This window comes from Myripristis murdjan, chromosome 4, assembly GCF_902150065.1.
Source record: "Myripristis murdjan chromosome 4, fMyrMur1.1, whole genome shotgun sequence".
Classification (NCBI taxonomy): domain Eukaryota; kingdom Metazoa; phylum Chordata; class Actinopteri; order Holocentriformes; family Holocentridae; genus Myripristis; species Myripristis murdjan.
The window spans coordinates 23,866,434-23,880,243 of NC_043983.1; the positions used below are offsets into that span (position 1 = coordinate 23,866,434).

At 41.7% G+C, this 13,810-nt stretch overlaps 1 protein-coding gene across 2 annotated transcripts in view; it reads left to right on the forward strand.

Annotated features, from left to right (window-relative positions):
• Positions 1–13,810, forward strand: part of dennd1b (DENN/MADD domain containing 1B) — a 117,275-nt gene that overhangs the window by 76,702 nt on the left and 26,763 nt on the right. For both annotated transcript variants that reach the window (XM_030049066.1, XM_030049068.1), the window contains 2 exons: positions 7,855–7,980; positions 12,336–12,437. In XM_030049066.1, the coding sequence (XP_029904926.1) occupies positions 7,855–7,980; positions 12,336–12,437 (228 nt within the window). The remainder of the gene's footprint in view (positions 1–7,854; positions 7,981–12,335; positions 12,438–13,810) is intronic.

Below are 13,810 nucleotides of genomic sequence, written 5' to 3' on the forward strand. Positions count from 1 at the left end.
TGCTTTTTTGCACCCAGGGACTCAAGTCCTAAATTAAATTGCAAACTGAGTTTGTCATAAAAAGGAGCCGGGGCTTTTGAAAAGCGACACAGGCAGAGAGAAAAGCCTTTGTCTTTGCTGTGTGATAAATTAAGTGGCAGGCTCAGAGCCTTTTTTGCTTTGATCCCCCGCTCAACATTTTTCTCTGACTAATGACAGAACATACCCTGCATATCATGTCAAATTACACCACCTGAAACAGAAACTTCACTGGCGTTAATATATTTATTGTAACAAACTGTTGTTGTTGTTGTTGTTGTTTTTTTTATTCCTGTTCATATTTTGTTCCATCTCCTGTTATCTTTTCACCGGGGCTAGCAGATTAATAAGGAAGCGAGCAGGTACTAATTGAGTGGAATTCCAGGTCCCTTGTTAGTTTGCTTGTTAGTGATGAGGATGTGCCACATGGCATTTGATGTTTGTGTTTACACACAAGGAGATGTTTGAGGCATTGCTCAGTTTGTCAAACAGAGGCCTGAAATCTTAATTAATGCTGAGCGATTCTCTGCCTGGGCTGGGCTGCTGTGCATTGTTTCCTAGCTATTAAAACCACTATTCATTTTTCTCTAATTCTCTCTGTAACGCCGGCTACTTAGTACTCTGGTTTTATTCAGTGTGAAACTGAAGCAGTGAGACCTCTCTACTGCTGGTTATTCACACTCTAAAAGCCCAGCGTCACTTTTTATGAATATAAAGCATGAAATGTAATAAAAGGTAAAGGCCGCAGGCAATTTCTGTGCGTGTTTCAAGTCTTACTAAGAGGGAAAACAAAGCACTCTCATATTGATTTAAGCAAACCTTTAGAGATCCATCTAATTATGGCAATGCAGGCTGTGACTACATGTGGACTCTATTACAGGGCTGGGCTGACCAGTGGCCGTGCTTTTAGCAGGTTCAGAGTTCACAGTTGTCCTGAATTAGCTGCCCTCTTTCAGACAGGACCCCTACACTGGCTCCACGAGTGCCCGCCCCTTAATGGCCTTTTCCCCCAATTTCACACATAATATTTTAGATTTATTGACTATTAGAAATGCTACCATGCTAGTAGCGGTTCCGTTCGACAAAAAAAAGGAAAGATCTACAAATGAAGAGAGTAATTGGTAAGGGGTTGAAAAAGGATGCAGCCGTCCTCTAGGAATTATTCTTGACATTTGCTTTTATTGGAAACATCGGACACAACTAAGATGAACTTCCAGCGTTAATTGTGTTTTTGTTCCGAATTTGTCTCCTGACAGTCTGGGCACGTGTTGATTGTGGTTATAAATTGTTCACATCAATCTTTTTTTTTTTTGTTTTGTTTGTTGTTGAATAGTTATTTTTTCCCCCTATCATTTTTCTATAACATGCTCCTCAAAGAGCACCATCAGAGTAAACCCTTTCCTATTTGGAGTAGTATATTTTGGTAGAGCCTTTGCCGCTGTGCTGAAATTAATGCAGATGAGTGAACTAACAACACTGTGGTGTTTTTTTTGTTTTGTTTTGTTTTGTGTTTTTGTTCTCTCGCTCTCTCTCTTTTTTTCTTTTGTGTTACCTGTCATTTCAAAATAACTTTGTGCAATTATTACACAATTTATGAGGCTTTTTTTTTTAGCTGATTTGACACTGTGTATTTTTGGTATGGTTTTGCATATTTTAAGATTGCTTAAGTGAAACTGAAAGTTTCAATAGTTTTATAGATTTTCAAGCCAGATTAATCTCAGAGGGACTACGTGTGTGTCATTAAAATCAATGTGTTGACAAGCACACTGAAATATTCAGTAAAAACACAGTAGTTTTTCTGAGGAAGATCAAGGTATTTTCATTTCTTTTCTGAGGATCCACAGCTCCTCTCCCACATAGAGGTTGTGCTGATAAAGTTATAATTGGCTTTTGGTTGGTGGAGCTGTTTACCGCGCCAGTCATTAAAAGTATCCAAGAATAGCAAATTAGGAGTCTGTTAATTCTGAAAACAAACACTGTGAGAGTGAATCAGATTTTTTTCCCCCATTTGATCCCAACGATTGATCTTGAACCAATGACGAAAGAATTTTTTCATGTATTATTCTGTCTGTGCCACATATTCAAGGTGAGGCACTACAATGTAGCATATGTCTTTATTTTCAGATGCACTCTCTCACATCACAGCCTAATTCCTTCTATTCTCCTCCTCTCTGCCTCTCGCTACTTTGCTGACACCGTGTACCCATACATTCCTAGCCTTCATACATTTGATCATTTGTATTCCCAATCAAGGGGGAAATTTACAGAGTACACTCCTACTTCCTGTATTTCAAGCCTGCATTTGGAAGTTTACAAATGAATGAGGGGGTTGAGGTTGTGTCTGCGCGCCTCTCCTGAGATCACCTGGCACACTTAATCAAACATTGCGGCTTTAATTTGGTGTTCAGCTTCCGACGCTCCCAGAAAACAACATCTACATCATCATCTACTACAGAGAGCAGCCTACAGCAGCCACACACACACACACACACACACACACACAAACGGGCACACAGACGCCTACACAGCGCCGACCAGGAATGTTCACCGATGGCGTTCACAAGTAAACTTTTGCTACTCACAGCTTTTTTTTTTTTGCTTTTGTCCACCAAATGTTTGTTTCCCAAATGTTCACTCCTGATGCAGCCAAGTGTGTTTAATTTCACCCGCTGGCTCCCCACCACGGTGGAGCCGCCTACAGTAAAGCCTCTCACTGACTAAATGGCAGCTCCACCTCGGTTACATTCCTCACCAGAAAGAATCTCTGTGTCCACATCATAATAATCTCAGAGGAAAATATCTGATTTTGTTTTCTCGTCGTTAGTGTTCAAGTCTGCTTATTTGAAACATTACTTTGCAGCGGGCTCCGACTTTAAACGGCGCCGAAACTGTGCGTACACTCTCTGCTCAGTGTTACCAGCCCCTCATCAACTACTGTGGAGTTTAAATGCTACAGTTCATTTTCACATAGTCTTTCAGCGAGGGGTTCACTCTGGATTAGAAGTCAAAAAGGGAGAGCAGCAGCACCCACTGTGTTAGTTATTGAAGTGAGAGATGACATTTAGCTGTAGTTAATTATGTATGCAAAACTCAGTGCTTGCACCGCTCAGCTGCTATAAGAGGTCAGCTTGACAAAGTAACCCCCACACCGGGGAGTATCTCACGGCAATGAGATAGCCCTATTAAAACATACACACATACACACACACACACACACACACACACACACACACACATACACACACTCTCTTCTCTCTTTTCATTTCTCCTGACTAATATATTGTATTCCATGCACTGAAAAGGTAAATGGATCGACGTATGACTAAGTGTTACATGTCTTATTAGTCAGTCTATTGTAGTTTTACTCCATTTAAACATATTTCTTTCATCTCATCACAACGCTAATTTAATATTCATTGAAGTTATTATTGCTGTCCTACCAGAGGCTAATCGTTTATGATGTTTCAGGGTTAGATACGAGGGATGGCGCTCGACTCCTCCCCATTAACTTAAATATTATTCCCATTCTTGTGTAGTTTTAAGACTATAAATTGAGGTCAGTGTGGAAAAACATTAAAAGATGCCGAATGGGTTGGTGTTTTTCATGCCAGCTATCATGCGGGCAATCATTTATGTATCAAAAACAAGGAATATTTATTTCAAATTGAATGAGTGAATGCGTTTTACGGCTGCTGAGTTATGAGCACACGCGTGTGTGCTGCTGTGTGTGAGCATGTGCGTGTTGTTGTGTCTTTGTTCATATTTGTGTATGTCTGTGTTTATGTGTCTGTGTGTGTGTGTGTGTGTGTGTGTGTGTACAATTCAGACTACAGCACATCAAAAGAAAGCGGGAGATTTTCATAACTATTTTTTTTTTCTTTGTAGTTCTTTAATTGCGTCCCCATGGCTTTCTTTCCCTGGACAGAATCTTAAACAAAACATTCTTTTTTGTGAGTAGAAAACCCAACTTTTTTTTCTTTTTTTTTTTTTTTTTTTGTAACAACACACGAGTGTCAGGGTCGTTATTTGGGAGTTTTATATGCTCTGGTGCTAATTTTGTGGGGAATGCTAAATATATATTCAGAGTTTGTTATATTACACTTTCTTCTTTCATTGACTCTATTTTCTCATTTATTTAATACTAAACATGTTGTTCTCAGTCAAAACTCTACAGGTTGTCCTTTTTTCGTTAATTAACAGTGACAGTTAATAATTTGCCGAGTTATTAATTATGAAGGTTATAGCAGTTGTTCTGATTATAAATTAAATCACCACTCTTGATGGGAAAAAAAAAATTACACATTGCCACGCATAATATTTATCTTCTAGTGATTTTCAAGTGTCTTCTGTAGTTTTTATTTTCCGGTCATTTTGTCAAGTCAAGTTTCAGATGGAGCATTGACAGGCTGCTACATCTATTCGTGCGAAGACAGAGAGAGATTGAGGGATGAATTTTATTGTTTTTTTTTTTCAAGCTAGCCATTGTAAAGTATCTCAATTTGTTAGAAGCTCCAACAGCTTTAGTCCTTATCCACGTGTGCATGAGTGAGTATCCACGATGGATGTTTGTATACGTATACAGCCACTGACTCGGAGGCATATTTGCAAATGGTTGCACCCGCAGGTGTGTGAACAGACACACACACACACACACGCCTGATAACACCTACAGTGGTATCATCCCTTACAGTCAGGCAGGGATCATCATTGCACCTGCTAATTACCATCTCCAGCTGGAGAGTTAAATGGAGATCTGTTCTATGTCTGACCTTTGACCCAATGCTCTTTATGTGACGCACTTCAAACCCTGTTTGGGGCTGGTTGGGCTGGGCCTTAATGAGGCCCCATGTCTGCCCTCTGTGGGCTGTGTGCCTTGGACGCCCCGCTTTCATCCCCGACCATCCTCCCTTGATGTAAATTGAAAAGATCACAGCTATGGGGAAAAGACCTGTACTGGAAAGGCCTCTCTGCATAGATTATGAATATCATAACTCAACAGTTTTTTTTTCCTCCCTCCCTCCCAACCACCCACTCCCCTTCTCCTCGCGCCACCCCTCCTTCCCTGTACAATGCTATAGTTCTAATTGGACCCAATGGGGGAGTCTCTTCCTTTGATCTCATCACCGCCACTGTGACTTTACACTAAAAAATGTCACTGCCAAATAGGGTTATCACCTGTAGAGCCTGGCCTTCCTCTGATGCCTGTACGCATCTCGTTAGCTTCACTCAAACTGTAATAGTTAATTAGTGTGACAGACCCATTACCGTGGAAGCATACCTGATGACCGTGGGCGCCATATTCAAAATCCAATTACTAAACACACACGTTTACTTTTCATTTTTGTATCTGATTTGCGATGGGAAGCGTTGTCGATTGTGCTTTACTATTCTGTTAGATAAACGATATTCTGGTATTTGCCGTGCTCTCCTTCTATATTTGTCATTTGTGTACTGAGCTAATTAATTACCACGTGACTCTTAAGAATATCTTTTCATCATGCTCCGTCTTACTCAGGAATGAACGTGAAACTTTGAACTTCTCGCTTTATCATCCTTTCTCCTCTAACACTGAGAAACAAAGCACAAGCGATTGTGTCCCCGCCTCATTAAAAAGTGTTTGCCACTGTAGCGCTCTCTCCCTTTCAAAGCTGTTGTACAGAACTGTGCAGAGTAAACTCCGCTATCCCCTCTCCTCTGACAGTCTTTGGGGTATGCCTCCCCCACTTAGACTGACATTGTGTTCGCTTTGATTCTCCCCGCAAAAAAAGACAGTTTAATGATTTGCAAGGATGAAAAAAATCAGTGAAAACGCACATAAACATGAAATATTAATTTCAGAAAGGGCTTTACATAAACATAAAAGCATTTAGCACAATGAGTGAATATGGAGATGACACTTGTTAATTTAACAGTGATAAACTTTCTGTTTGATGCCTGGGAGCATTTGCAATGGCAGCACAGGGACATGGTGGAGAGTGAGAAAGCCCAGGGGAGAGGAATCGACGCTGTTCGTTTTGTCTCTGTCCCAGTTTAAGAGTGCCACTCTCTCTCTCTTTCTCTTTCTCTTGCTTTCTTGCTTTCTCTCTCAGTCTCTCCCCCTCTGCATGTCCTCTGAATGAATTGTGCTCACACTTTGCTTCTCCTCCCTGAAGTTTTCCAGCTAGGCTAATAGCAGACACCAGACCGACATACCCTCTAAATGCTGCAGCAGCACAGAGGCATGCTATATTTGGCCTCCTCCGATCAAAATTAACTTAAGATTATGGAAGCACTGGGGTCATTCAAAGGTAGACACAAGCTCAGCTTTCCTTCTGTTCCTTCTCCTCCTCTTCTTCCTGATCTTCCTCCCTGCTTACACTGTTCCTATTGATGGCAACTCTAAAATGAGTAATATTAGGATTTGTCTAAAATTTGAAATCGCTGTACAGACAAAAATGACAGAGAACGTTACAGCTGACAGTGCAACTGAGCACAGCCCACACATAACGAAAACCTGGTTGTAGTGAACAAGAAAATGCAGCAGTGTAAACAGTGGATAGATGGTTGGATGGCGGCTAACAATCAGCACGTTGTCCATTAGAAATTACAGTTTACTTGTTTTCTGATTGTTTAATAAGTTCTTCACATGAACTTCACTCTGCCACCCCATTTTCAGGCAGCAGATTGGCGTAACGTGTAGAGGGACCAGCAAATCAGTGGAAGGCCTTAGTTTAGATCACCATGATATTCCACAATAAGTAAATTATAGCTATAGATCGGATATATACATACATACATGTACACTGTACATACATGCATTCCATTTTTCAGATTCCATTTTTCTAAACTTCAGTTTAAGATTTAAAAAAATAACCGCAGAGTATAATAATAACAACATGTTTTTTTATTGGGGAAGAAGAAGTCAGGGTTAACCCACCAGGTTGTTGTTTACAATAGGGATACAGGCTTATACTTTTGTTAGCAGATCTACACCGAGCAGCATTACAGTAATCCGGACCAACTCTGACACCAAAACCAATCAAATGTTATGCTTTTGTGCTAAGATGGCACAACCCACACAGAGAACAGCAGCCCCCATTCTCTGCCTCTCTCTCTCTCTCTTTCCTCCAGCAGAGTCAGACTACTGCTGAGCAGGTGAGGAGAGCCTCTTGACAACTTCCTTCCCAGACTCCCCAGGGCCATGTGGCCAGGGTGAATCTTTTGTCATCCTAAAACAAGCTGAGGCCTGCTGCTCCTCCGCTCTCGCCTGGAGTCCTGGAGGGAGAGCCAGGAGAGGGGAAAATAATTAAAGACATTTTATGTCAAGAGTCCCTTTCTAGAGGGAGTCCAGGAGAGCCAACAGGGGAGGGCGAGAAAGGAGGATGGGGAAAAGGAGGAGGTGGAGAGCAAGAAATGAAGGGAGAAGAAGCGAAAAGCAAGAAGGTGATGGAGAGGAGAGCGGGGGTGGCAACATGGAGAGGTGGTGAGAGAGGGAGAGCAGGCATGAGAGTTTCTATTTCCTCGCTCCGTACCCTCCCTCTCACCCCGTTCCTTTCCTCACCCTCCCTTCCCATCCTCTCCTCAATTAGCAAAGCAGCAGGTGCTCTCAGCAGCACAACAGATAAGCTTAGAGGAAAGGCTGAAGCTTTGCCTTTCTTCTTCTTTCTTTTTTTGAGATGACCTGCAAATGTGATACTTCACACTCAGAATGGGCTTGCAGTTTCCTCCGCCAATTTCAGAGGTGATAATTTAACTTTTACCCCTCCACCTCTCTCTCTCTCTCTCCCCTCCCCCCTTCTCTCTCTCTTTCTGTCTTTCTCGCCCTCTCTCGGGGTCTCTCTCTCTGTCTCCTGCCAGGTGTCCTCTCTGAAGAGCAAGCTGAAGAAGCAATCAACAGCAACAGGAAGTGGTGTAGCCCGGGCCTTCCTGAGAGCGCAGGCCGCTCTGTTTGGATCCTACCGCGACGCCCTCAGATACAAACCTGTAAGGCTCACTATGTGATATTCAGCTGGCTGGTGTATTAAAAAGCATAAATGATTCTGTCCTAAAACAAAACAAAACAAAACAAAAAAAAAAAACAAGTAAAATATCCTAAGACTTCAATATTAACCCATGTTGTGCTTGACTTTAATGTTAGCATGCATCAGTAAAGGAAAGTGGGTTTTCTGCTGGATATCAGTTATTCGTCACCATGTGAGGTGGCAGTATATCATATCATGACTCCCACTGACCAACAGAGTGATCAGTCTTCCAGGGCACTGAAAGTATATAGGGTTTCTGGCTCCCATTGGCCACGAAATTTTGTTGTTTAAATATGTTAAAATTGTGACATCATCAAAAAAGTACAGAACACATACCCAAATCAAGGTGCAGGTTAACAGCCAACAGAGTCAAACCAAACTGCGACATTAGAAAGACCTGTGATGTGTGATTGAATTCACCTAGTTTTAAACATATATTTGCCATCAAACTAGGTCTACAAACATATCCTGTGGCATTACTGTCAGTGTCAGCTACTGTGATGATAAACTAGTTAATGCTAGTGATTTCCCGATTTTTTTTTTTTTTCCCTTGCCATTTGTTCTACACCACACGTACAAATTGCTCAGCACTATGTCAACATGAAGACATCCGTGCAAAATCCAAAGATGTTAAGCAGAACAGTCAGTGTCAGCTTTGGATTTAGTTTGAAGCAGTCATTTTGTGTTGCAATATGTTTTCTCATTTCTGGCAAGGCAATGAAACCAGAAGCTCCAAATCCCCTTGGTGGTGTATTTACTTACCCTGACTGAGGGATGACTTTTGTATTTCAATAGTGGCTGTACTCTGTAGGTTTGCATATAAATCATTGGATGATATATTGATTAAGCATGCATAAAATGGTATCAAATGAGAAATATTAAGTATACTGGGGCATGAGCATAAAGGCCAGTGATTTGATTTTGATCCACAGCCAATTATTTATTTGACTAACTAAGATAAACACAATTTATTTGATCTTCTAAATGTGTAGCATTCTGTAGCTGCCAGTTTCGGTGAACTGAGTCAAATGGTTGTGTATGGTCAGGCTGAGGCAGTTCTGACTGAAAGTTAAAGGTGTGTTTTCAGCCAGAGCACAGAGCTAAGGTGGGCCTGTCTGAGGCAGTGAAATGTCAGAGGAGCTGAAAGGAGTCGGGACGTTCCCTTTGAAGATCCCTTTTAGCCACCTTTGGTGTTTTACTCTCCTTTTCTAAGCCCCCTAACATTTTTGTTCTGGCTCTTTCTGCTTATCAAGTCTAAGTCAGAGCAGAGCAAACTACAGCATGTCCTGTTTGTCAAATAGCGAAGCCTTTGTTCCTTTGGCTTTGAGATTAATTGGACTGTGTGGACTCCCGGAGAGAAGATGCTACATTATTGATGCTGTCTCTCTCTTCTCTGTATACAGACAGTAGTATGTGAACAAACTGCCTCCCTTCAGACACAAGCACTGAACCTCACCGTGCATGTGTGCATGCATGTGTGCGTGCGTACATGCACACAATGTGCAGTCATTTCTCTTGCAGGTAACACTGGAAAAGCATCTTGCAGAAAAGCATCTCCAGTGTTACCTTTCCTGCTTATATTATGCTTATGCGATTTGTATAAAAGCCTCTGAGTGGCCATTCAAGCACACATGTAGCCTCACACAAAACAGCACATCTCAGGGTTCCCACGCGTCCTGGAAAAACTTGGAATTCCAGGAAATTTATGGATTTATAGTTTTTCTAGGAAAACAGATGGAAAATTCAAAAACTTAAAGTTATGAGAAAGACATGAGATCCTAGAAAATTTTAAAGCTACATTGTGAAGTATTTTCCTGCACATTTCTAGTCACTCTGTTGCCCTGTTTCTGCACCCATTCATACCCTTTTGTGGTGTTTTGGACTTCTGCAGTATCACATGTTTGGAAGACAAAATAAATCAAAAACAAGTGAAATGACACTTTGATCAACACATGTTTGTGCAAAATCAATACATGTGTGTTGTTTTGAATGTTCTTTTTTTTTTTTTTTTTTTTTTACATATAAACATGTACAATGCAAAAATGTGTTGACAACCTGTTATTTGTCAGTTTTCAGCTAATTGGCCACTTTGTCCAAGTTGATTCAGCCTCATGTGACCTGTGAGCAGCAGGAAACATGTATATAAATCGCTCAATCTGTCCTTGAAAAATCCTGGAAAAAGTTTTTCTTAGAGCAGTGGGAACCCTGCAGCCTCCATGACGAATGCTGGTGATGTTGCTTGATACTTACTTAGCAATACCACACCGTTAGACCTTGTTCTGAGCTGAGGAAACAAACTCTGCTAGACTGAGCTGAGCTGAGCTGAGCTGTGCTGTGCTGTGCTGTGTTTTGGCGGCCCATATGCCATGACAGAAGGGGGGGTGTGGATGCTTAGTGGGAGCCTTGCTCACTTGTAAATGAAACAATACAGGGAAATGATAATGAGCTGAAAAGCAAACAGCTGATTAGAACAACATTATATAGGTCATCAATTTTACCTCGCGTCGATCTTCCCCCGGCTGCTTCTCACCCGCTCACAGCAGCGTGCACGTGTCTGACAAGAGACGCCAAAGTAGCTGATGGTGAGCCAAGATTAGTAAGGCTAGTGTTCACAGGCATTGATGTAGCCGAGGTGGGAAGGTGGGTGTGCATGTTCCAAGGCTAAATGCACTGAACTGTACCGGGCATGTAGAGAAGCAGGTTTATAGCCAGTCTAGATCCCTGAAACAGATGCAAAGAAATCAGGGTGGGGGAAGAGAATAAGTAATGCTCTCCCATCGCTCAGCATCTAATGAAAACGTGCCCTTGAGCAAGGCACTGAACCACTTTGTGCCCCAGCGGAGCTTTTCAGTGGCCAAGTATAAGAGGATGCTTATACTGTTTAGGTCCCAGGTGTGAGTGTGTGAATATGTGTACTCTGCACTGTGCCTGCAGCCATGATACGGGCCCAAGTGGTTTCTGTAAATAAGAATGTGTTTTTTAGTCAACTTTCCTGGTTGAGTACGTTTTTTTTTTTTTGAATTGGCAGTGTTTATGCTCCTTGATATGTTGAGTGAACTCGGCAGCCCAAGAGCACATAAACTTTATTCAAAAGTTCTGATAGCTGTTCAGAATGCATGTTGGTCAATCTGAAAATGAGGCTGTTTTTCTTCAGTTTTGAGAAGTCGGCTTTGTGGTGTCTTCAGATTGTATCCGACAGCAGCGGTTGGCATTCTGTGCAGGCCTGTGCGAACCAAAGCATTCTGTTTGATACTGATGTGTACACAGAGCCAGGCTTAAAGTTTGACTGGGAAAGTTGACTTTTTTTTGTAGCAGTAGGTTGTTAGTCTCAGCATGCCATTCGGTTTTGTTAGCTGCAGCGTGGTCTGAGGCTACAGCAGCTAGATGGAGACCGCAAAGATGATAAAACTACAACAGAAGCTACTTTCAACATGCCTTTTATAAGAGAGAAATATTCCTTTAAAACTTCTAGTGATGTAAGTGGAGCAGTATTCCTGTGATATAATTTGGGCCAGTCGTATTGTCTGCCCAACCCTGAAAACAGGTCTCCAGTGTTGTAAAGTTGTGTTTATGTGTCACACTGTGCCTGTAGCCTGGAACAGACAAAGCACATTGTTCCACAGCAGAAGAATTTAGATCACTGGAATGTGTGAGAATTATGTTAATTATGAGAAAACATGCATTGGTAATGACCGCGGGGCTGCGTGTGATTGGCCTGCAGTGGTTCTGTTGTCATCCTCCTTGTCTATAGCTCACAGGCCAACAGACATGATGTAAGAAATAGTAATAATGTGATAATGTGCTCATGTGGAGTACTGTGGAGTTTACTGGGACACTGTCTCCTGGTCCAGGGGAGCTGGGCTGTACTCTGCCAAAGGGACCGTTTTAACGGGACCTGTTTTATTTGAGACATACTCTCTTCCTCTTTCTTTTTCTCCGTCCTGCTTTTTCTCTTCCTTCCTGTCTGTCTTTGTTGAACTCATTTTCTGTTTTCAGACCCACTTAACTCGTTAATGAATAAGTTGGCTGAAATAATTTACTTTTTTCAAAGGATTTCATACAATGCAAAAGGACAATAGATGTGCTATACATGCCTTAGTGCTAAAAATCACGTCGTAAACAACGGCGGTGGCTTGGACCCCCTGCCTTTAAACACATTATACGCATCTGTCTTCCATCCTGTGTCTCATTTCTGAGCTAAATGAGCATAGTGAACAACAGATTGGCACAAACCATGTTGAGCCTAATATTAATTAATATTAATTGTTCAATTTAATTTTGCCAATAATGTCTCCCTGGGCTCTTCACATTGATCAGGGGGAGCCAATCACCTTCTGTGAGGAGAGCTTTGTGAACCATCGCTCAAGCACCATGAGGAACTTCCTGTCCATGGCAGTCAACCTGCAGCTCTTCAAACAGGTACACACAACTATGTATGAGTGTGTATGTATGAGTGATTGAGTGTGTTTTTGTATATCAGAATGTACCTTACCCTATAGTTATGTTTTAATGAGTAAAGTTAATTTTACTGATGAGTATCTGCAAAATCTGAGGCACCCTGAGACTCATCACTGAGTTATGATTAAGGTTGGATGGTGGCTAAACACCCGCTGTCACATTTAATACATTAACAGATGCACACTCTACCTTGTAAGCTTAATGTACAAGCACAAATGAATCGGAAATAATGACTGAGTGCTTACCTGGGAGGTTGTTCTGTCTTTTCTAATCAATGTCAGTTCACTTTATTTTCAGGCCTGCGCTGGTTTGTTTTTGCAGGGGAAACAGCATCATTTTTACACTTGACAGTTGTCTTCGACACTGCTTGTGCTCACCAAACTATCGACTGGTTATAGTCAATAGTTTTGTGCAAATTGTTTGAGTGTGGATTGGTGTGTGTTGATAGTTGTTGATAATTGTATTTACTGCTGGTTGTGCAACAAATTGGCCCTCAAGGATAATAAAGATTACCTTGACCTTAACTTTGACTTAGTTATTATCTACTGTTTTGTTTTTTCAGAGTAGGGCGAAAAAGGCTGGAGTTACGGGCTTATTTGACCTTGTGTGCTGGGGTGAATTTATATAAATCTTTATATCATTCTGTTTGCCCAAACTGGCCGGGTGGGCAGGCCAAGTCATGACAGCTAAAGAAGTATTTTAGAGTATAAAAGTTGATCAGGATTGCTTTTTAAGTAATTTCTGGTCATAATAGTATTTGAGTAAATTGAAAGTCCACTGGACAGTTGGTACTGTAGAAATCCTACTGTGAACTGGTGTGTGCTTATGCTTGTGTTTATGTGCATGCATGTGTGTGCGCATGAGTGTCTTAGCGTTTGAGCAGGTCTGCCTTCGTTTGCTTGGGGTTACATGAATTTCATGTAATACATATTTTATTTTTCCCGATATCTAATCCTTCTGCAGTGCTGAACTTGTCACAGGAAGAGCACACTTTAAAGACAGCTCTGGCTCTAAAATAATTTACTCTCACCCCTTGTATTTTTTCTGAGTGTTTTCTGACCTGTGATAGCAGTGTGATTTACTCCTGAGACTACAGTGCAGCAGTCCTCAATCAGCCTTTTGTTTCTGTGGACACTCTCCCTCGTCTATAATTTTCCCAGGCAGAGTAGATAGCGAGCAGCAGTTCAAAGCATCCTCCCAGCTGGCTCCTGCCTCAGCGGTAGCATTGAGAAACAGGCCCTTATCTCCTCCCCTCCTCTCCATCACAGGGGATGGGGTGAGGTTATCTCCTCCACTCCTCTCCCTACTAAAGTGAGTGAGGCCAGCAGTCCGCC